The 22,940-nt window shown below is 37.9% G+C and overlaps 1 protein-coding gene across 2 annotated transcripts in view; it reads left to right on the top strand.

Annotated features, from left to right (window-relative positions):
* The window catches only part of CCPG1 (cell cycle progression 1), a 53,296-nt gene that overhangs the window by 1,020 nt on the left and 29,336 nt on the right, over positions 1–22,940 (top strand). The window contains exons 1-2 of one of the 2 annotated variants that reach the window (XM_078151249.1): positions 13,511–13,599; positions 22,568–22,638. In XM_078151249.1, the coding sequence (XP_078007375.1) occupies positions 22,579–22,638 (60 nt within the window). In that variant the 5' untranslated portion in view covers positions 13,511–13,599; positions 22,568–22,578. Of the gene's footprint in view, positions 1–13,510; positions 13,600–22,567; positions 22,639–22,940 lie in introns of those variants that run through there. The other variant, XM_020981272.2, reaches the window with a different exon arrangement.

A 22,940-nucleotide genomic window follows, 5' to 3' on the forward strand; every position in this document is an offset into this window, starting at 1 on the left:
AAGGGGTGTCAAGAGTCAGAAGTGAGGAGAGGAGAGCATTCTAGGCACGACAGGGTTAGTTAGCCTGTGCAAAACCACAGAAGCCGGAAATGTGGTGTACAGCAAACTGCAAGTAGAACGTTGGGCCAAAAGTGAGCATAGAAGTGTTATCACCTTGGAAAGATTGGTTGGATCCAGATTGTGAAGGGTATTTCGCCGTCTGGCTCCAGCCTTCATTTCCAGGTCGGCAAGTCAACAAGCGTTTATTAAGTGCCAGGCACCATGCACAGGGAATGAAAAAAAAGTGAAAATAGACCCTGCTCTCAGGAATCTCACAGAGGACTTTGTATCCTAGAGGTAATGGGGAGTCACTGATACTTATTAAAATGGGAAATGACATGACACGATCAAGCCTGCACTTCAGGAATATAAATTTGGCAGCTTTGTGATGAATGGATGGATTGAAGAAAGAAGAGACTTGAGACAAGGACACCACCAATTAGGAGGCTATTGCAATAATTCAGGGAGAGGGAGTGAAGGGTCTGAATTAAGGTGTTGTGATATGTGAGTAGACAGAGAGGGGAAGTTGTGAGGAATATTGGGAAGTGAAATAACAAGACTTGACAATTGATTGGATATTGGGATGTGAAAATGATGGGTTTTGGATGATACTCAAGTAGTGAACCTGAGTTATGGTAAGATGGGTGGGGCCCTCAACAGAAATAAGGAAGTTGGAGAAAGAGGTGAGAGGAAAACAGCAAGTTATGTTTTGGACATGCCTAGTTTGAGAAGTCTGTGGGACATCCAGGTGTGCTACCATGCCTGGCCAGACCTATCTAGTGGGGAAGTAAACCAGATTGTAAGGGTTGCAGTCAGTGGAAAGTGAAAAAGTGGAGGCACTCAGTGTAGACAGCTTTTTATTGAAGTTGTCATGAAGGAAGAAACACAGAGGATGATGCTTGTTACCTGTGTGACCTTGGGCAAGTCAGTTTAATCTTCTTAGGCCTCCAGATGTAGATCTATGATGATTCTAGGTCTATAGACTTTCTTGAATCCTATAGCCAGAACTAATTGCTTCTCTGCCTCCTGGCTTCAAGCCTTTCCTAACCACTCTTTAATTCTAGTGTCTTCTCTCTGTGAATTATTTCCTATTTATCCTGAATATAGCTTGTTTGTAAATATTTGTTTGCTTGTTCTCTTGTGTATTAAATTGTAGCTCCTTGAGGTCAGGGACTGCCTTGTCTGTTTTTGTATCCCTGGTGTTAGCACAGTGCCTAGCACAGGCCTGGTCCCCCCCCCCCTGCCTAGCATACAATAGGTGCTTAATAAATGTTTATTGACTGATTTTATTTCCTAGCCCATTAGAGCTAGAGGTGGGAGGGATTTTTAAAGGTCCTCTTTAACTTCTCTCTTATTTTACACCTCAGAAAATTGATCAACTAGAAGAGGTTAAGTGACTTGCCCTAAGTAAGCAGAACTGGAATTTGAACTCAAGGTTCAAGTGAGTTCATCAATGGCTATCCTTTGTATAACTTCCCTATTGCACTTTTACAAAATACCTTTTATCAGAGATGTGTGCTCATCATATTTCTTCCACTAAACTTAGGGCTCTTTGAGGTTGATGACCATATCTTTTTATCTTTCGTTTATTCATCTTTTCTCTTACTGCACCTAGCACACTGAAAGCATTGAATATTTGTTGGATGAGTAAATATATTTTATTAAGTAGGAGAAACTTACGACGCTAGACTAGGTAAGAACCAGACAAAATAGTCTTTTAGATACCCTAGACAATTACCTATATATAGTACAAATTCAGGGGGCTTGGGGAAGCCCCACCTGGCCCTCAAAAGTCTCTTGGGTGTTAGTTTGTGAGGAAAGGTTTTTATGTAAATGTTAGCTATTATAGAGTTTAACTCAGATTTCCTACAGAAGACTCTGGGAGTGGTAAGTATAACTTTAAGCTTTCAGGACTTTTGTACTTTCTTACCTCATTATTCCAGTCACCCAGGTTTGCATCCTTAATTCCTCATACATTCTCTCTCTGTCTCTCTCTCCTTCCTTATCCAATCTGTTGCCCTGTCCTGTTGATTCTGCCTTCACAACATCTCTCATAAATGTCCCCTTCTCTTTTCAGAAACTAGTACCACCTGAGTGCAAGCCCTCATAAACTTATGCCCAGACTATTCCACTCACCCTGAGAGTTGGCCAACCTGTCTCAATTCACTCCCCACTCCAATCCATCCTACATTCAACTGTCAAAGTGATTTTCCTAAATTTCAGGTCTGACCATGTCACTAACCTATTCAATAAATTCCACTGGTTCCCTGTTGTCTCTGGGATCAAAAGTAAAATCTGGTGTTTGGCCTTTAAAGCCCTTTCTTCCCTTTTGGTGTTACACTTTATTCCTCTTGTCATTCTATGTATACTCCATCTCTCAACTCCATGCATTTTCACCGACTGTCTCATGTTGGAAATTCCCTCCCTCCTCATCTCCTTTTTCTGGCTTCCCCAGCTCCCAGTTGCAGTGAAAATCCCATCTTCTGCCTGAAACCTTTCCTGGTTCCCTTTGAGATAACCCCAACTTTTTCCTGAACTTACCTTATTTGTACATAATTGTTTGCATGTTGTTTCCCTCTTAGGAAGTGAATTTCTTTTTACTGTTTTTTTTAAGTATCCCAGAGCCTATCACACAAATGCTTATTCAGTGATTGATCTTTTTCTTTTGTTAGGGTGGGATAGAGGTAGGACTAGGTAGGTTGAAGACTGGGACAATCTTTTCTCCAAAATTTGCTTAGGGCTAGTCCTACTTTGAATCTCTTTGGCTACAAATTTTAGGAACCTCTTCAAAAAATTTAAATACCTCTGCCCTCTCTCCTCTTGGCATTTCTTCCTCCTGGCCCTTTGCCTGTGTCCCTGGGGATACAAAGGCAAACAAAACAATCCCTGCCCTCTAGGAGTTTATTTTCTTTTGAGACAAAACAACAATCCTTGCCCTCTAGGAATTTACTTTCTTTTGGGGTAAACCACTTATAAATACAAAGTAAATTTAAGGTACTTTTGGTTGTTGGTGGTTGAGAGGTACTCTCAGCTGAGGTGGGAAGGAAGGGGAGGGGATAAGGGCCTTGTAGGATCCAGAGAAGTTTCCAGTAGGTTATATTTATCTGAGCCTTGAAGCTGGCTAGGGATTTTAAGAGACTGAAGTGAGGTGGGAATATATTCCTGTCATGGAGGACAATCTGTTCAAAGGCATGCGGATAGAAGATGGAATGGCATGTATGACGGACAGCAAGTAGTCTTTGGGAGGAATGTAGTGTGTAGGAAGGGTAATAACATACAATAAATCTGGGACTTTAAAAGTCAGAATACTATATACCTTGGCCAAGAGGTATGAGGGAGCCAGTGGAGCTTTTTGAATAGGGGAGTGACATGACCAGAGCTGCAATTTAGGATTATCGTTTTTGACAGCTGATGAGTTGCCCCATCCTGGCCAAGGCTAGCCCCCTCAATTTATCTCTTGATTCATCTCTCTTTGTTGATTTTATTCCATTATTCTTTTATTTCTCCATCTCTCTCATCATTCCACTCTCAGCCTCATCCTCCTCCCTCCCCACTGAAAAAATAGATCTTCATATCTCATTGATTCAGAACTAGAAAGGACCTTAACCTTGTTTCACAAATGAGGAAACTGAGACCCAGGGAAGTTGAGTGACTTGCCCAGGGTCGCACTCAGCAATTGGCAAAGCTGGGAATTTGAACCCAGGTCCTTAATGTTCTTTCCACTAGTGATAGTCTAGGAAAGAAGTAATGAGGGTGGATGTATTGTGGGCTGAGAGGTTGTGACCCCTCAAAGACTTAAGTACAGGAGTCATCTGGAATGAATTCACAAACTCAAGCATTCTTTAAGCCAAGGTGGTAAAGTTTATTGTTACACTTTTCAGTGGGCAAGGATTCTTAAAGGATCCTGCAACCTTAGAGAGGTACAGTTAAAGTTTATATAGGATAAAATACAATAAAACATGTGCCAAATATGCTAACTAGGGGATTCAGGGTGGGATTAGGGAGTGGTTAAGGAGTGGTCAGTTCTTAAAAGAACATGCACTTCTTGTACCTACTGCGCAGGCGTTTTACCCCAAGTTCACTAGGAAAAGCCCACAAGGGGGCCACATGGAGGTGTGGTTTTAGGCCTGCTACGTCACTAAGTCAACCAGAGTTCAGGGTAACTGAGAGTTGTCCAGTCTGCCACCAATCAATGTCTTGTTTGACAAGACAGATGTAGGGAGTTATACATATGTCTTAAGTCTAGAATACAGTTAATGAGGGGCCCAGGATGTAGATAATAAGGTAGGGCGGTAGGATAGTATAGTAGTGGGTAAGAATGTCTTTATGACCCAGTGCACAGCCAGTTTAAACTAATAAATCCTTCAGGTGCTGTTTGGAACTGCACCAGGGAGAGAGATAAGGGTCTTGCTGGGGCCCACTCATGAGTAATTGCTAAGCACAGGGTCCTTGGGCTCGGGAGAAACTGTCAGGGACAGTGTTTCTGAGGCTAGGGAGAAATTGGGGTCCAAGTACAAGCACCCAAACACAAGCACCCAAGTACCCCGTCAGATGCTATATTAGTTGAGAGAAAGGACTGACTAGAAAAGATGGCTGAGGGAGAGGGACAGGCAGCCTAGGGTGGTGGAAAAAGCAATCACTAGAGTTAGGATCTTGGTTCAAATCATGTTTCTAACACTATGTGAACTACTTTTCATCTTCCTCTCATTCTCCAGTTATGTGTATATGCCAAGGCTCTGTCTTGGGTCCTTTTTTCTCTTCTTTCTATACAATCTCATCTATTTCTTTCACTTATACACATATATGCAGCCCCAGTTTTTCCCCTTGAGCTCCTATTTACCATTTCCAGCTACTTACTAGACATCTTTATGTGGATTTTCCACCAGTACCTCAAACTCTATGTTCAAATTAATCTAAATCATTTCATTCTGTCCCTATATACATACACACAATGGCAGGGGTTCTTAAATCTTTTTTTTTTCTTTAAAGTTGTGGACCTCTTTGGCAGTTGAGTAAAGGCTGTGGACCTTTTTTTCAGAATAATGTTTTTCAATGCAAAATAAAATACTTAGGATTGCAAAGGAAACCAATTATATTGAAATGCAGTTAACCTATCATCATCTGGACTCATAAAAAGGTTCTGTTATGTCTTGATAATCTTAAAAGAAGAATGGAAAGGGAGGGGAAAAATGAAAAGGGAGCAGGGGAAGGAAGGTTTGAGGAAATTATCTCATAAGGTGTGGATTCAAACAAAAAGGCAGCGACACTTGAACCTCCTCATATGAAGTGGTCAAAGTTCACATAGCTGGGTACAGGAATACATTTTACTCAACACGGAAATAGAGAAATGGGAGAAAGGAGATGAGAATTAGAAAGAAGGTAGATTAAGGGAAGGTTTAGACCTAAACAAAACACACTCTTAAGGATGTACAAAAATATAGCCCTTTTTTGCCATGGCTTATTCTCACTATGTTCATTTCCATGGTTGTCTGTGTGAAATTCATATTTAGTTCTTTGAAGATTTTGGGATTTCCTGACGTTACCGTATAACAATACTAGTAAAATATTAGTATAAAAAGAAGGGCTATCAAAGAGCTTTGCAACTGCCCCAAAGTAATCCAGACTGCTGTTTTCAACTCTTGAGACCAGCACCTTTTCTATCTGTTATCTGTCCCAGATAAACATACTGTTGGGCAAACTCTATAGGATGTCCTTTCAAATGAATCTGGGCAATAGACCTTTCATCAGCTTGTTCTTTCCAGTTGGTTGTACAAAACTACACAGGTAATGTTTTTTGGATATGGGATTATTTTTAAAATTTTATTAATTTATTTTGATTTATCAATAATCACTTCCATATGCTTTTGAGTTGAAAATTTTTCTCCCCCGTTCTGCCCCCCACCCTCCCCAAGACAGGGCACAATCTGATATAGGCTTTATATTTACACACCCATTAAACATATTTTCACATTAGTGAAGTTGTAAGTAAAAATTAAAACCACCAGGAGGAACCATCAGAAAGATGAAACAAAACTCAACAGAAGGTAAAAATAAGTGATAGCAATTCGACTTGCATAGTTCTTTCTTTGGATGTGGACAGCATTTTCTATCTCGAGGCCTCTGGAGATGTCTTAGATCCTTGTAATGCTGAGAAGGGTTCAGTTTAACAATCTTAGTCATTGCATAACGTGGCTGTTATTGTATACAAAGTCCTCTTGGTTCTGCTCACTTCACTCAGCATCAGACCATATGAGTCTTTCCAGGTTTTTCTGAAGTCATCCTGTTCATCATTTCTTATAGCACAATAGTATTCCATTACATTCATATACCACACCTTGCTCAGCCATTCCCCAATTGATGGGCATCCTCTCAGTTTTCAATTCTTTGCCACCATAAAAAGAGCTGCTATGAATATTTTTGTACATGGTGGTCCTTTTCCCATTTGTTTGATCTCTTTGGGATATAGCCCTAGAAGTGCTATTGCTGGGTCAAAGGGTATACACATTTTTATAGCCCTTTGGGCATAGTTCTGAATTGTTCTCCAAAATGGTTGGATCATTTCACAATTCCACCAACAATGTATTAGTGTTCCAATTTTCCCACATCTTCTCCAACATTTATCATTTTCCTGTTTTGTCATGTTGGCCAATCTGATAGGTGTGATGTGGTACCTCAGAGTTTGGACATGGGATTTTTAAAAGGTCTGTTAGCCTGGGGTGGTTTAAAGCAGAAATTGCAGACTCATCTTCTGTGAATTGTTAAGAGGCTGGGTTGTGGGAAAAAGTGTTTTTTACATTCTGAAGTAGAAATTGTTACTTTTTGACCTGTCTTCCTGGGAACCTTCTATCAATTGTAAGTAAGTTGAAAGGGTTGCACAATTATTATTTTAAACAGTTAATATTTTAAGTATAGATTTCAACGAGTAAGTTTGCCTACCTCTTTCTCACCTTCAGAGAATGACTTTTAGGCCTTTGATTGAAAGGAAAATAACAATGAACCTTTTAAGTGTCTTTAAAAACTAATTGTAAGGAATTCTTTAAATTTTGAATGTAATTTTCAAAGAGTATTAGAGATGCAGTGGATAATCAAATGTTTAGTGACTTTAGTTTAACGGTGCATTTTTTTTTTTTGGTAATGCTTTTCCTTAATTCGTAAAACCTCTTGAAACTTGGATTCTGATTCTGTTTGTTTTTGATACAGGACCTGGAATCTTAGATTTTAAAGTCATTTAGTCCAACCGTATCATAACAATATTAGCTAAAACTTGTAGTGTTTTAATCTTTATAAAGCACTTTGCATATATTTTCTCATTCCTCACTACAATCCTATGAGGCAGGTGCTGTTATTCTGCCTTTTTACAGATGAGTAAACTGAAAGAGGCTACCTGATTAGCCTAAAGTCATAGAGCAAAAGTTAGAGCAGGGGTTGGAATCCAGATTCTTTAATTCCTAGTCTAGAACTTTTGCCATGTATGCCATATTGTAAAAGCTTTTGGCCAAGAGATTTCTTGGGAAAAATTAAGGTATATTTAATTTCTTGAAACAGCTTAGCTTGCCTAGATAAAACTCTCCTAAATAGAAAGAGGAAATATAGTCTCATCTTAACTGATTGATTTGAGTTTCATAATGTTGAATACAAAGGTCTTAAAATTGCAGTATGATGTTTGTGGGGGGTTTATTTTTGTCACTCAAGTCTGATGAGATCAAACAGTTGCAGTTAGTAAGAATAGGGTGTTACTTGTTTCTTATACTTTTTAAATTAGACTTTTGTGTTAATTACATTTGGTAATTCCACTTATAGCTTCCACTATAAATAGTGGAATATTATATATTGTATATATATAGATAGATAGATATAGATATGTATCTATGTATATCTATATCTATCTATCTATGTATATATATCTGAAAGATCAACAGTATGGATTGAAGTCAAAGAACAGTTAGGTTATGGACTTTCTCCTTCTTGGGAGACATTTCAGCCTTTGGCCATTCCTATTAGTTCTTATTTCAGCATTTGACACCTTAGTAATATAATTGCAAAAAATATGTAAAGCAGAAGTTATAAATAAAGGTTATGCTTTGTTAAAATGTAGAAAATTTTGAAGTGTTTTGTGATTTTACAGTGATCAGGTTTACATTATTAGATGATAATTTTAAAGAGGTTTCTATGTGAAAGATCATCTCATGTTCCTTCTGCAAAGTGAAATGAATTTTAGTAAGAATGGCTGGCGTTCTTTATCGTTTTCTATATACAAACGTATATACTTTTAAAAAAGAAAAGACATTTCACAATTCTTTGACTCCTCTGTACTAGGCATTGGGTGATATGCAAAAATTGAATAAAACCCTGCACCTACCCAACAAATTCTAAGTTTAGTATATTGGGTTCAGTTTGTCACTTAGTGTGAATACACATTCTTATAAATTGTTGCTTTTATAGAGCAAGAAAACCAGAAAGGATTACTTTATCTTCAAATATAGCAATAGTTGCTTCTGTTTCTCAATTTGGAGGATGTTACACCATAGAAGAAAACAAACTGAGAGTGCTGTTCTTCTTTACCTCACTACCTCAAATATGTGGAGTAATTGTGTATTGACTAAACTTTCCTTGGCAAAACAAGAAAAAAAAATCTCGATTAAAAAAGAGTTAATCAATTGAACGTCATTGTTGCTATCTCTCTTTCTCTACGTTACAAAAATGTGAATTGCAGCTTCCACCTTCAATTTTAAAAACAAAAAAATGACCTAAGGTTCTAGTTTACCTTAGGGCACACTTTAATACTTTAAGTACAAGTCTAGTTAGTGCTATGACTGGGAACCCTTTCCCATTCTGCTTGTAGGGATAAATTTTCTCTGCAACCATTTTCATGACCTATATTTGTAAGCAGAGAAGTTCAGGGTAATAACATGATCCTGTGGACTCTGTAAAAACAAAATTCCCCAAATTAAGTTGTTTTCACTCTAGCATTATTTTCTTCTTTTGAACTTTACTTCTCTTGAGGGAGTTGCCATTTTAAAAAGGTAACTCTTTATTACTAGGATGAACTATTACTATTCTTCACAAGATGATATAGTCATACTAGAATGCTGAAATTGCCCATCCACTCTGTGCAGGATGATTTCATTGTTTCTATTACAATTACAGCTATGCTTGTCTTCTTAGGATCTCTTTTTAGAAACTAGGAGAGGACTGACTTGTTAAAATAATACATTGGGGAAACTAACAGTAAGGGAATGCTCGGATAGAAAGTACTTAACTTCAGACCACTATGAGTGTTTCTTTATACTTAATAGACCCATATTCCTATCTTCTCAGAAGTTAGCCTCTCTACTTTGTTTTCTCTCTTTTTTGATTTGTTTTTAGTAGTGATTGGTGTCCTCTGTAGTCCTTAATTTTTTTTTAATTTTAATTGATGCCTTCTGACTTTATAGCACATTTATTTCTGGATATACCCTTCCTCTAACCTAGGTAGCTTTCTCTTATAACCAGAAATTAAAAAAAAAGTTCAGCAAAACCGATCAGTGGATTGGTCTCGTCTGAAGAAAAATGCCATGTTCCACACCCTGAGTCCCCTATTTTTTAATGGCTGGAGTTGCATTTAGTAATCTCCCAAAAAGACCAAGGTCTCCTACTGCATGTGGGGCCATCTCCAGTCATCCTGATCTGTATCTTGCCACTGGATCCAAATGGCTCCAGAGGATAGAGTGGGGCTGGTGACTTTGCACAGCCCTCCCAGACTTTAAAAAAAAAAAAGCTGCCTGAATAAGCTACTAGGGCTGATTTCTGAATGAGGACATAAAAAATGGGGAAAAAACTTCAGTCCTAATTCAGTAATTGGTTATTAATATAAAAGGGAAATAATCATTTCTCTCAATTATTTACATATGTTAACTCCTTTGATCCTTATAGCAGCCTGTGTTGATGCTATCATTACCAGATGAGGAAACTTAAGATACCGAGGTTAAGTGACTTGACCCAGGGTCCCATAGCCAGTAAGTGTCTGAGGCAGAATTTGAAGTCTGGTCATCCTGACTCCAAGTCCCTAGCTGTTACCTACTGAGTCTTCTAGTACTGACTTGTTAGTATCAGGTCAATAAATCTTTAAGAGCCTGTTCAATGCAATTAGGCCCCAAGGAAACAGAATTGGAAGATGTAGTCATTGCCCTCAGGGAACTAGGAAGGAGAAAAACATGTACACAGATAGTGATAAGTGTCAAAGGAAAAGTCCTAACAAAATATTAGAAGAAATGTGAAGACATTATTTTGTGTATTTTTATTGTGTGCTTTTTTAGGTGGAGTGAGATCAGGGAAGGCTGAGTTGGCAACACTTGAATTACTACCCTAGTTGGAAGAAATTAATCACTAAGCATTAAGTGTCTATTATGTTACAGGTACTGAAGTGAAACTGTCCCTATTCTCACTAAGTCAAATCAAGAAACATTTATTAAACTCTTACTATGTGCCAGGCACTGTCCTGATGAGTCTATAGCTCAATCACTTGGGGGGGTGGGGGAGGAAGAGGCCTTGATCTTAACCAGACTTGAGGTCCTTGTTTTAAGTTTGGTCACAATACTTAATTTCCATAAGAAAGGTCTTTGTTCTCCATCAGCCAACCTTTCAGCAGGGTGGGAACACCATACCAAGTCTGAAAAGAGATAGACTAGAGAAATACTTATTACTCTAGATGTCTAGTTGACCTAAAAATGACATTTTAAAATGTTTCCATAATCTTTTGGGGAAAAGTCTTTAAACATAAGTAATCTGCTATTTATTTAAAAAATGGTGTTTTTGACATACCATTGTTCTTTATAAGACTTGGTAGAGTTGATTTATTCATTTTTCAAGTGTATGACATTACGTATTGGTGGGAGAAAGCCAATATTTTCGATTCAGTATTTATTGAGTTAACCTTGAATCTGTTAACTATATCTTGATGGTGTCTTTTAATCATTTTAAATCTCTTCTAGTTGCTGACTAGTCTTGTAAAAAATTAATTATTACTATTATACTTTGTTTTTATATTACTTACATTTCCGAGTGCACCTCCCTTCTCTCCTTTCCAAAGATCTACCCTTTACAACAGACAAAGGGGGGGGGGGACAGTTCAGCAAAACTAGCAGGCATGTTGAAAAAAATTTACATTATATGTAGTGTTTCACATCTATTACCTTCCCCTCCCCCCATCATCTTCCCACACCTCTATGAAGGAACAAGGTAAGTTCCTTCTCAGACTTCTTCTTCGGGGCTAAGTTTAGTCATTATGATTTTGCAATATTCAGTTTTAAGTCAACAAGCATTTTTTAAGTTTCTGCTATATGCCAGACATTGCTAAGCTCTGGGGATACCAAGAAAGGCAAAAGACATTCCCTTCTTTCAAGGAGCTTACCTAGTGGAGAAGATAACATACAACCAATTATGTACAAAAAAGTTACATGCCAGATAAATTGGAGTTAATTTCAGGAAAGGCACTAAGATTAAGGAGGATCAGGAATGCATCTTGCAGAAAGTAGTATTTTAGGTGGAACTTGAAGGAAGCCAGGGAAGCCAGGAAGTAAAGATAAGGAGGGAAAGAATTCCAAGGGATAGGAGACAGCCATTGAAAATATATGGAGCTGAGGGATGGAATGTGAACCACAAGGAGGCCAGAGTCACCAGATTATAGAATACATGGAAGAGAGTAAGGTGAAAGAAGACTGGAAAGGTAGGAAGGGACCATGTCATAAAGGACTTTAAAAGCCAAGTGGAGGATTTTATATTTGATACTGGAGATAAAACAGGAAGTTTATTGAATAAAGTGACACACATGCAGACCTGCATTTTGAGGTCATTTTGATAGCTGAATGAAGGATGGTCTGGAATAGGAAGAGACTTAAGTCAGGGAGCCTAACAAGCAGGCTGTTTGAATAGTTCAGGAATGAGATGAAAGCTACACTAGGGTGGGGGTCAGAGGAGAAAAGGGGGAATGTATGACAGATATTGTGAAGGCAGAATTAATAGGATTTGGCAACTGGTTGGATATAGGAGGAGCAAGAATGATGAGTCAAGGATGACATCTAGGGTACAAGCCTGGGTGACTGGGAAGATGGTGGTGTCTTTGACAGTAATAAGGAAGTTAAGAAAGAAGGGAAAGTGTAGGAGAAAGGATAATAAGTCAGTTTTATCCTGTTGAGTTTAAGATGTCTATGAGACCTCCAGTTGGAGATGTCCAATTAGCCTTTGGAGGTGTGAGACTGGAGGTCAGGAAAGAGGTTAGACCTGGTCAAATAGATATAAGAATCGTCTGCATAGAAATGATAATTGAATCCATGGGAGCTGATAAAGTAGTATAGAAAGAAAAGAAAAGAGAGCCTAAGACTGAGATTTGAGTGAAACCCAGTGGTGAGAGGACATGACCTGAATGAAGATCCATTAGATGAGATTGACAGGAAGGGAAGAGAACAAGGAAAAGCATTATCAGGAAAACCTATAGAGAAGAGAATATCAAGGAGAAGATATGAAGAAATGACAATTTATGAGGAATACTGTACTATAAAAATGTCAGCTTTTTAAGGATGAAATGCCCTCAAAACTAGGCTTCTACTTATCAGGTTAACTTCAAAGCAGGGGCAACTAGGTGGCACAGTGGATAGACCACTTGCCCTGAAGTCAGGAGGACTGGAGTTCAAATTCAGCCTCAGACCAAACACTTGACACTTACTAGCTGTGTGACCCTGGGCAAGTCACTGAACCCCAGTTGCCTTAAAAAAACCCCAACAACTTCAAAGCAGATACTTCAGATAACATTCATATGACTACTTATGGTTTAAATTTATTTGTGGGTTAAATTAGCTTACCCTCCTTATAAAGCTAGATTTTAAGTGTCAAAGCTAGGTTGTAAAAGGTCCAGTACTTTTTTATTTATACTTTTCTGCTTTCACTATAAACCCATTTCTGTATAGGCTGCTTTACTACTTATCAACCCATATACAGCAGAGAAAGAGCTCCTTTGTGGCTCTCCTACAATGAAGAAAAGTGTTAGGCAAGAGACCTTTGCTTATTACTTTTCATTGATTCTGTCCATAGATTATGTAGTATTATTATTCCAAAACAGGATTGGCTAATTTAGAGAATTTGTAACAGACTATAGTTATTTATATGTAATGCTTTCTGTTTTGCAAGATTGAAAAATCCTTTACCTTTCCTCGCAGGAAGTTTTTTTTTTTCAAAGAAACATTTTTATTTGATTTTTGGGCAATCTCTGCAAAGCATTTTATTTTGACTGAGGTTTAGATAGAATACTGTGGGTAGGAAAATGTAAAGGTTGAAAATGTCAAGTGATGTTATTCATTGAATCACTTAATAGGATGTTTACATATATCCATTTTCCTTCTGAGTCCTTCTGGGGCCTCTGCTGACAACCCATTGTTTACTTTAGAACAGAATTTTAGCCATGTAAGAGAATAATGCTCCTATTCTTCTCCATCATACCTGTACTCTAGAAGATGAAGTTATGGAAATCTGTTCTTTTTCGTAGTAAAATGTAGTTATTCAGGAATGATGAGGGTACCATCATATCAGGTAACAATGAATCTATCTCTGATTTATTGAGATTAGAATCATTACTTTGTACAGGGAAGAGTAAACAAGAAAATAAGTGTATTTATGTGTGTTTGCTTTTTAGTGATAGTAATTTCTAGTTCCTTTGATTCACTCATTTCTTACATATTGGTTTCTGAATTCATATGTTCTTTTTACATTACAATAAGGTTTAGTTCAGTGAGAAACATTAATAGGTAAATATCATAGATTTTCCTTATATATTAGGGGATAACCTAGAGGTCTTGATTTCTGGGGTATAGGGAAAAAGAATTTTTAAAGAGACTCCTTTTATATATGAAGTTAATTTAGAAGAACCTGTGTACTTATTCTTGAAAAAAAAATAGTGGCAAACATGGGAAGTACTTTTTATATTTGATATAACAAGCATACAAAATTTGACTCAATGGTTAAAAGGGACCTATGAGCAAAAATTTAGTACATTCTTACATCTAATACAGGAGTCCCATTTTTCAGGTATATATGGTAGAGGAGTGGTTATCTTATTTTTTTTTAACACTTTTATTGACTTCTAGATCTCTTGTTAATCCACAAGACAGCTTTTTCCATTTTTGAAAAGCTTTAATTGTTGGAGAGTTAAGCAGAAATTTATTTCCCTCTAACTTCTATCCTTGGTACTAGCTCAGCCCTCAGGAAAACAAGATGGAGTGAGATTTTATCTTTCCATAATTCCCTAATTTCTCATTTCCTTCTACTTTACTCTATCACTCTACCCCAGCTACATATGTAGGGATGGTCACACACTAGATCTTGAAATTACCCACAAGTGATCCACTTCCCCTAATTAGAAACTGATATTCTCTATGTAAGTAACACAGCCTCTTATTATTCTGCTTCTCTCTATGCCTCACGCCTTCCATGCTGATTTTTTGCCATCATGAAGACCTGACTTCTACCCGTTGGTGCTTTCTCAGGCCACTCTCTCCTCTTTCCCCGCCATTCTCCTTGTCAGGGCAAGCCCTCTAAAGGTGCCTTTGATTCTACTTCTTCTGACTTCAGTAGAGTATATCCTGGGTCATTCTCCTTCTCTCAAATATTCAGTCTCTTTCTATGAACTGGTTCCTTCCCTACTGCCTTAAAACATGCCCAAGTTTGCCCCATCCTTAAAAAAAAAAGACCTTACTGTCCCCTCCAGCTATCATTTTATATCTTTCTTCCCTTTCTCAGCCATACTTCTTGAAAAAATTGTCCACCCTCATTCCTATCTTCTCACTCCTCGTTCTTTACAATCTGGCTGTCCATAAAATCACTCAATTGGAAACTGCTCTTTCCAAACTTATAATATTTTAATTGCCGGATCTGGTGGTCGATTCCATAGTCCTAATCTTTCTCAACCTCTCTACTGCATTTGCCATGTTAACCACTATCTTCTCTTGGAGAGGAGGACCAGTCTCTTCTTTCCTTTCTGGGTTTTCATGAAATGACTCTCTCCAGGTTCACCTCCTACCTCTCTGACTGCCCCTTCTCAGTTTCTTTTGCTGACTTATTTTCCGTATCATATTCCCTATCTGTGGCTATTCCTAAGATTTTGGCCTGGGTCCTCTTTTCTTTTCTCGGAAACCATCATGTTTGTGCAGATGACTCCCAGACCTATATAGCCAGCCTCAGTTTTTTCCCTAAGTGTTTTTTGAGACATCTTAAACTCAAAATGTTTAAAACTGAACTGGTTATCTTTTCCTCTAAACACTTCTCTCTTCCAAACTTCCCTATTTCTGTTGAAGATAGGCTTGTAATCTAGGCAGTTATCTTGGACTCCTTCCTCCTACCCCACATAACTAATCAATTTTCAGATCTTACTGTCTGCATCTTCACAACATCTCTCATCTCTAACCTTCTCTCAATCACATAGAATCTTTTACCTCTCTCCTAGATTATTAAGATAGGCTCCTTATTGGTTTCTCTGTCTTCAAATCTGACCAATCCAGTCCATTTTACACACTGCTGTCAAAATAGTTTTCCTTAGTCACGGATCTACCATATGAACTTTACTTATCCAATTCTAGTGGCTTCTTTTTGCTTCTAGAATAAAATCTAATCTCCTCAATTTATTTTTAAGGCCCTAAACAACCTGACCTCAAACTCTCTTTCCAGTCTCATTGGATGTCACTACCTCTTCTGCAGCTTTGTGATCCACTGGCCTTCTTTGTGTGTCATTCATGGCATTTCATCATCCATCTCTGTGCCTTTGCACTGGATATTCTCCATGCCTGGTATGCACCCCTTCTTTACCTTCTACCTCATAGAATTTCTCTCTTTAAGATGTAGCTCAGATATCATCTTTTGCATAAAGTCTTTCTTGAACTCCCCAAATTCTAGTGTCTTCCCTCCAAACTGCCTTAAAACTTTTTATTTAGCTGTATTTAGTGGCTTCCATACCATTGTGCATTGTGTGTTTCCTGCTTGATCTCCAGCCTCTGGGAAGAGGAGAAGCACCATTCCATTGTACTAGTCTCCTGCCAATGAAATGAAAGGAGAAGACACTGTTTCATAATTCTAGCCTGGTTTCTTACTTTAGAGGATGGAGAGTTATCACCATTCCTTATGCTTCAAGTTCTTCCCCCCTTGCTTGAACTGCCCAAGACTCTGAATGGATTCTTCCCCATGCCACCCCAACCCCCAGATCATAATACTGTTGACTTTGAAAATCTCTCTAAATTTTTTACATACTGATTTACTTATTTTACTCTCCTCTGGTTATACCCTTCTCATCCCAATGATTCTGAAACCCCTTAGGTAATGATTATCCAGACCTCATTCCCCATCCTCCCACTGTTTTATTCTTTATTTCTGTTCCTTCAATATCTTCCCCACCCCCCTCCAGATCCTAGTAAAAAGCTATCCTACCAGACTACTCTGTATGCAACAAACTAACAAACAAAGTAGTCTAATGACTACTCTATAGGCAACAGACTTCCTTTCCTCTTAAATCTTTTCATTTCCAACTCCTTTCAAATTCTGGCTCTTAAGACCTGGCTCCTTTCTGATTACACAGCCTCTCAGGCAGCCCTTTCCAACCCAGGTTACACTTTCATTAGTTCCCCCCATCCATACACACATTCTTCCATTGGTTGAAGTAGGAGAGTTGGAATCATCCACTCTCAAGTAAGTGTCTCAAGCAGAAGTCTCTTTTCCGCCAGTTTTAGGCATATTGGTCAGGATATGAGAATGATCCCAACTGATGGACCACTATGGTGTTCAAGGCTTTTTTTTTGCTTTTGTCATATTCTTTTGGGAGATGTAAATCTTTTTTCTTTTTCTTTTGTTTTTGAATCAGTTGATGTTAAGTGACTTGCCCAGGTTTACACAGCTATTAAGTCTCTGAGGTCCTCTTAACTGTAGGGCTGGTACTCTAATTATTGTGCCACGTAGCTGCTTTGACACTTATAAGTCTTAAATTGTCTTTATGCATCCCTGTCTTCTAGATTAATATGTTTTGCTTTGTATAGAGATTATCTTTTCTTTTAATTTATTGCTTTTTGCTTTTCTTCTTCCATAATGCTCCTTTACTTCTGTGTATTTTCGTTCCTAAGCTGATCTATTCTTTTGTTTCTTTGGTGAAGTTTGTTACCATAGATTTTTCTATTATTATTATTATTTCTGCTGTGCAGGCAGTCATTTCTGCTTTTACAATTCTTATTTCTCTCTTAAACCATTCAGGAACATATTTCTGTGGTTCATACTCTCTTGAGAACCCACAGGATCATCTGCCTCATTATCTGTTGATTTTATTTTTTAAAATTCATTTATTTTTAGTTTTCAACATTCACTTCCATGAGATTTTGAGTTCCAGATTTTCTCCCCATCTCTCTCCTGTCCCACCCCAAGAAGGCATGTAATCTGATATAGGCTCTACTTATGTATTCATATTGAACCTCTTTTCTATTTGTTGATATAATTTTCCTTTGCCCTATTTATTCATAGATATCTACTCATTTAGATGATCTGGAAACCATCTTCACTTCTGTTAATAATGTTAACTACTGGCTTAATAGCTTTTGCTCAAGGTCTTTAACTGAGATTTTTTCTTCTTCCTGAGATTTCTGGTAATTTCATCCTTTTTTTCCCTTCTGTTCTTCTGTTGCTTACTTCCTGACTCTTTCCCCTTTGATAGCTGAGGTTTGGACCTCAAAGCAGTCTGCCTCAAGTGCCATCTGGGAGGACAAAACTGACTCTAGCTGGATGCCATTCCACTTTGTTTCAGGCCTAGTCGATCCACATATATGGTAGCATCCTACTCCAGTCCTTTCTGTTGTTCCATTATCTGTCTGAGTATTGTTGCAACACAGAGTACTGCCATGCTGCAGCAGCCATCTAGAGCAAGCGTCTGCCTTTTGGCACAACCTTGTGGTGGTTGGTGGAGTAGGTTGTGCTCATTGGGAGTCTTAGAGAATAAGGATTAGCCTCTGCTATTGGTCATCTGTTCTTGGTACTTTAGACCATGGAGACAGCTGAAATTGTTTCCTCTTGTGCATATTTTTATTTTGGAGAAGCTTCAGAAGTCCTGAGCATTGGCAAGTTTCTAATCCTTTTGTTTATTGGTCATGTGACCCGAAAGTCCAGCAAATTAGCAATGGCCCTATGATAATGACCCTTCAGCTACAGTATTGTAAGGGTTTAAAAAAGAGTTCAAAATTCCTGCCTAGAGTCTCCATTTTTGAGATATAAATTAAGGCATCATTTAAAGCCTTCTCTGATTCTCCTTCCTTCAGTTGTTAGTGCTTTTATTAAGTGCTTACTGTGTGCCATGTTCTCCAAAGCTCTGGGCTGGGGGCAAGAGAGTGAAAAATGGCTGAAGATCTGCTCCCAAAAAGTCACTTAACCCATCAGGGCTTCACCTTTCCCTTCTGTTAAATGAGCTGGTAGGGTTAGGTGTAAACTCAGTGTTATCTCTAAGGTTCTATCCAGCTCTAAACTCATGGTCTTTTAAATGTTCTTCTCATTGAAAATAGTGATTATAAGGAATGTCTTAATGTTTATACTTTAAATATAAATCTTAAAGGGCTATATAAATAATTTTTTTCTTGTATTGTCTAGTTATATTTTTATATGACTTTCTTGTATCCAGAACTGCTTGTGTGGTATACTATTTACATCACCTAGCATTTCTTTCTTCAGTGGTTTGAAATGTATACATTTGTATACCATTTTGTTGAGGTAAAAAAAAAAAGCTTCCTTAAGACAACCTTTTAAATGTATATATGTGTGAGTGTGTGTGTGTGTGTGCGCGCGTGCGTGCGCGTATAAGTATATATAAAATCTGATTGTAGAGGTTGGAAGGATAGTGAAGAAGACTTGAGTTCCCTAATCTATATGACTAATTCTAAGATTTTACTTTATTAAAAGGTTGTAGTTGCAAGGGCCCTCAGAGGTCATCCATTCTCCACATTTTATAAGGCTGAGGTAGCTAATCAATAAATAAATATTTGTTAAATGTTTACCATGTGCCAGATCCTGGGTATACAAAGACAAAATATGAAATGTTCTTTGCTGTCAAGAAGTTTACATTCTAGCTGGAGAAACTACATGTACGTTTACATACAAAATAAATGTTATCATCAACAAAGCATTGATTAAGCCAGGCACTGTGTTAAAGTGCTGAGTATACAAAGAATGATAAAAATGCTGTCCTTTACCTCAAGAAGGTCACATTCTAATGGGAGCAACAACACATAAATTACTATGTTACATATAAGTTGTAGACAGTATAAATGGGAGATAATCACAGAGGTAAGATATCAGCAGTAGGGGTGACTGGGAAAGACCTTTTGTAGAAGCTGTGATTTGATCTTAATTTTTTTCTTCTTTTAAAAATTAATTCTTTATTTTTAGTTTTCAATATTCACTTCCATAAGCTTTTGAGTTTTAAATTTTCTCTGCCTATCTCCTCTCTCTCTTCCCCAAGGTGGTATGCAGTCTGATCTATACTCCACATATACATTCTTATTAAACATATTTTCATGTTAGTCATGTTGTAAAGAAGTTGATCTGAGTTTTGAAGGAAGCTAGGGAAGGCAGGAGATAGAGGTGAATAGGAAGAGCATTCCAGGCATGCTGGCCAGCCAGTGAAAAGGTCAGTGTGGCTGGCTTCCAAAGCTTGTTTAAAAAAATGATGCTGGGGTTTTGGGGTTCTCTTTCAGCCCTCCTCCCTCCCTCTATTTCTTGGGTTCAGTTTGGGATGGGGGAAGATTAGCTACTCCTTCTGACTGGGAAGCAAAAGATCAGTAGACGAGTAGAGGAGGACGAAGGTTGGGGATGGTTGGACTGGCTGGTGGTGAAATTCATGAGTTGTTTTTTGAGTTTTCATTACTTGGCTAACTGAAGGAGGAGGAGAAAGAACTGGAAGAAAAATTAATTCTTATCAGTCCCAGGGATTTGTGACTGTGTTACATCCGCTTAAGTTACATCCACTGCGCCAGTGTCATGCTATTCCAACCAGGTACTGACCATGTGTCTTGCAGTCAGTTACAGAATAAGTGGCTACTGGGTAATTGCCAGATGTTCTTATGCAGCCCATAGTCATCTTTACACATGAGACATTCTAATGCTGAACTTATATCTACCTGTTCCTTTGTGACTTGTATGGTGGGAAGAGTTGTATTTTTTCTTTGTCTGATGGTGGGGCACTGGTGTTTTCAAACTAATTAAGGAGCAGTGTAATGATCACATCCAGGCTATTAGCGCCCCTTGTGTAGGCCACTGAATTATACAAAGAACACCCTACTATCCTTAACCCAATACTAGGTTTGGTATTGCAGGTGCATCAGTTCCGTTGACCAACTGCTAAATAATCCTGTCTAAAGTTGGGTTGCCTTCAGGCCTGCCTCTGTACATGGACCTTAGTGGGAGCAGGTGTTTTCCTATTCTAGGCCTTGCAGTCCTCAGATTGTATCTCAGACAAATGTGAGAAATCAAAACTGCATCAAAAATCCCAAAGGCAAACTGGCTATAGCCCCACAGCAAGGTGAAATAATGCTGATCCACATTCTCAAATAGTTGTTTACTCTGACTCATGGAACCTATAGTAGGGTTGAAACTGTTTTCATTATTTCTGCTCACTTGTGGAAGCTCTTTAATAAAATTACACTCACATCATGGGTAGATATAATATGGCAGCCTCTGGGAGATCTCAGGATAGGGGAAAAGCTTTCACCATTCCTTATTCCACCTCCCATGGAGGAGTAGTCTTAAAGGATTTAAATACAAAACAGAGGAGTTTGTATTTTATTCTAGAAGCAATAAGGAATCACTGAAGTTTCTTAAGTTTGGAGAAGGGGTATTCAGACTTGTGTTTTAAGAGTTATCAAGTGGCATTTATGTGTAGGAAGAATTAGAGTGGATAAAACCTGGAAGCAGGAAGTTATAACTTACTATATTCATGTGAGAAGTGATACAGATTGGAAAAAAAGTAATGAGTGGAGAAGAGGAAAAGAATTAGAAGGATATTGTTTCTTTCTTTTTTTTTTTTGAGGCATTTGGGGTTAAGTGACTTGCCCAGGGTCACACAGCTAGTAAGTGTCAAGTGTTTGGTCTGAGACCTGATTTGAACTCAGGTACTCCTGATTTCAGGGCTGGTGCTCTATCCACTGCGCCACCTAGCTACCCCAGGATGTTGTTAATATAACAATGGACCAACTGACTGAAATAGAAAGTGTGAGGAAGGTAAAAAATCTGGGATGAACCCAAAGTTTTAAATTTCGGTAACTGGGAGTTTGGTGATATCCTCAACAAAAGTAGGAATATTTGGAGGAAGGGCAAGGGTTTTGTTTTTGTTTTTTTCGTAGGGGTGGAGCAGGAAGGATTGGAAGATAAGGAATTCTATTTTAGATGGTTGAGTTTGTGGTACTTGTAAGAATATCCAGGTAAAGATGTCCACAGGCAGTTAGTGATGCTGTGCTGAAGTGTAGGAGAGAGATTTGAATTGGGTTTCTAGATTTGAGTTATCTGTATAGAGAGAATTAGACATGTGAGAGATGAGGAGATAAGCAAAAGAAGGTATATAGAGAGATGAGAAGAGAAGTCAGGATATATTCGCAGGGACTGGCAGAATGCCTTGTTTGTTGCAATTAATATTTTTTGGATTGGATTGCCTAAAATATCAAGTACAAATTTTTTCAGAGTAACAGTAAGGCACCTACAATCTGATCCGAATATGCATGGTATTTCAAAAATCTTAGTGCAATTTTAAGCTTTAATAACTGTCCAAACTTTCTCACAATTTCTTAACAAGAATTGTCCACTTTAGCTTGATTTTTCATCTCATAGTCTGTTAAGTGTACCATCTACCAGCTAATAATAATCATTATTATTGAATTTTACATTTTACAAAGGACTTCACTTAGAGTTGTGCAATGGAAAGAGTGCTGAATTCGTAGTGGAAGAACCTTTGTTCCAATTCTGATTTTATCATTTACTATATATGTGTGACCTTGGGCAAGTCATTTAGCTAAGCTCTAAGGACTTCAGCTCCTCATTTGTAAAATAAAATGGCTAAACTAAATTTTGAATTCTGTTTTCCCATGACTTTGTGACTGAAGTAGTATGCTATAATGCCCATTTTATAGATGTGGAAACTGAAACTGAAAGGTAAAGTGGATTGCCATGTGTTATAAGTATCTTAAAAGTGGTAGAGCTGGCTCTCAAATCTCAAAGTGGTTTAGGGAAATGATTTTTATATGACACCAGGTTGCTTTCCACTGTCTGTTTATCTTTTGGGGCTTAGCACATGTCTAGCCTCTCTCAGGAAAACTTCCTAGAGTATTGCAGTCCACTGTGATTACCCCCATCCTTTGTGTTTATTTTGTGCTTTTTGGCTACAACATATTTACCTATATGCTTAGTTAGGAAGGAAAGTTCCTTTGAAGTCAACTATGTGTTAGTACATAGCAACTGGAATATTCAACAAATTTTTTTTGCTGCTTCTTACAAATAGATACCTGAAAAATGTCTGAAAACTCCAGTGATAGTGATTCATCCTGTGGTTGGACTGTCATCAATCATGAGGTAGGTTTTTAAATCTTAAATATTATAGTTAAAAAATTGGTCCATTGATGATAGTTATGGATTTGTTTGGTTTTATTAAAACTTCTATATCCAGAATTAAAGTTATGTGGCCTAGTATATGAGGTTTTTTCCCCTCCATCTGATTTGGCTACAACATGGTAAGTAACTGGTTGAGACTTTCCAAGGGAATCTCAACCCTCACCAGCCACATACCTTATAGACACTTTGGCCTATGGACTTTGGCAAGGATAATTTTGCTTTACAAAGTCCACCTTTTAATGTTCTTCTTTCTACTTGCTTCA

This window comes from Phascolarctos cinereus, unplaced genomic scaffold, assembly GCF_003287225.1.
Source record: "Phascolarctos cinereus isolate Bilbo 61053 unplaced genomic scaffold, phaCin_HiC Scaffold_3;HRSCAF=262, whole genome shotgun sequence".
NCBI classification, from domain to species: Eukaryota; Metazoa; Chordata; class Mammalia; order Diprotodontia; family Phascolarctidae; genus Phascolarctos; species Phascolarctos cinereus.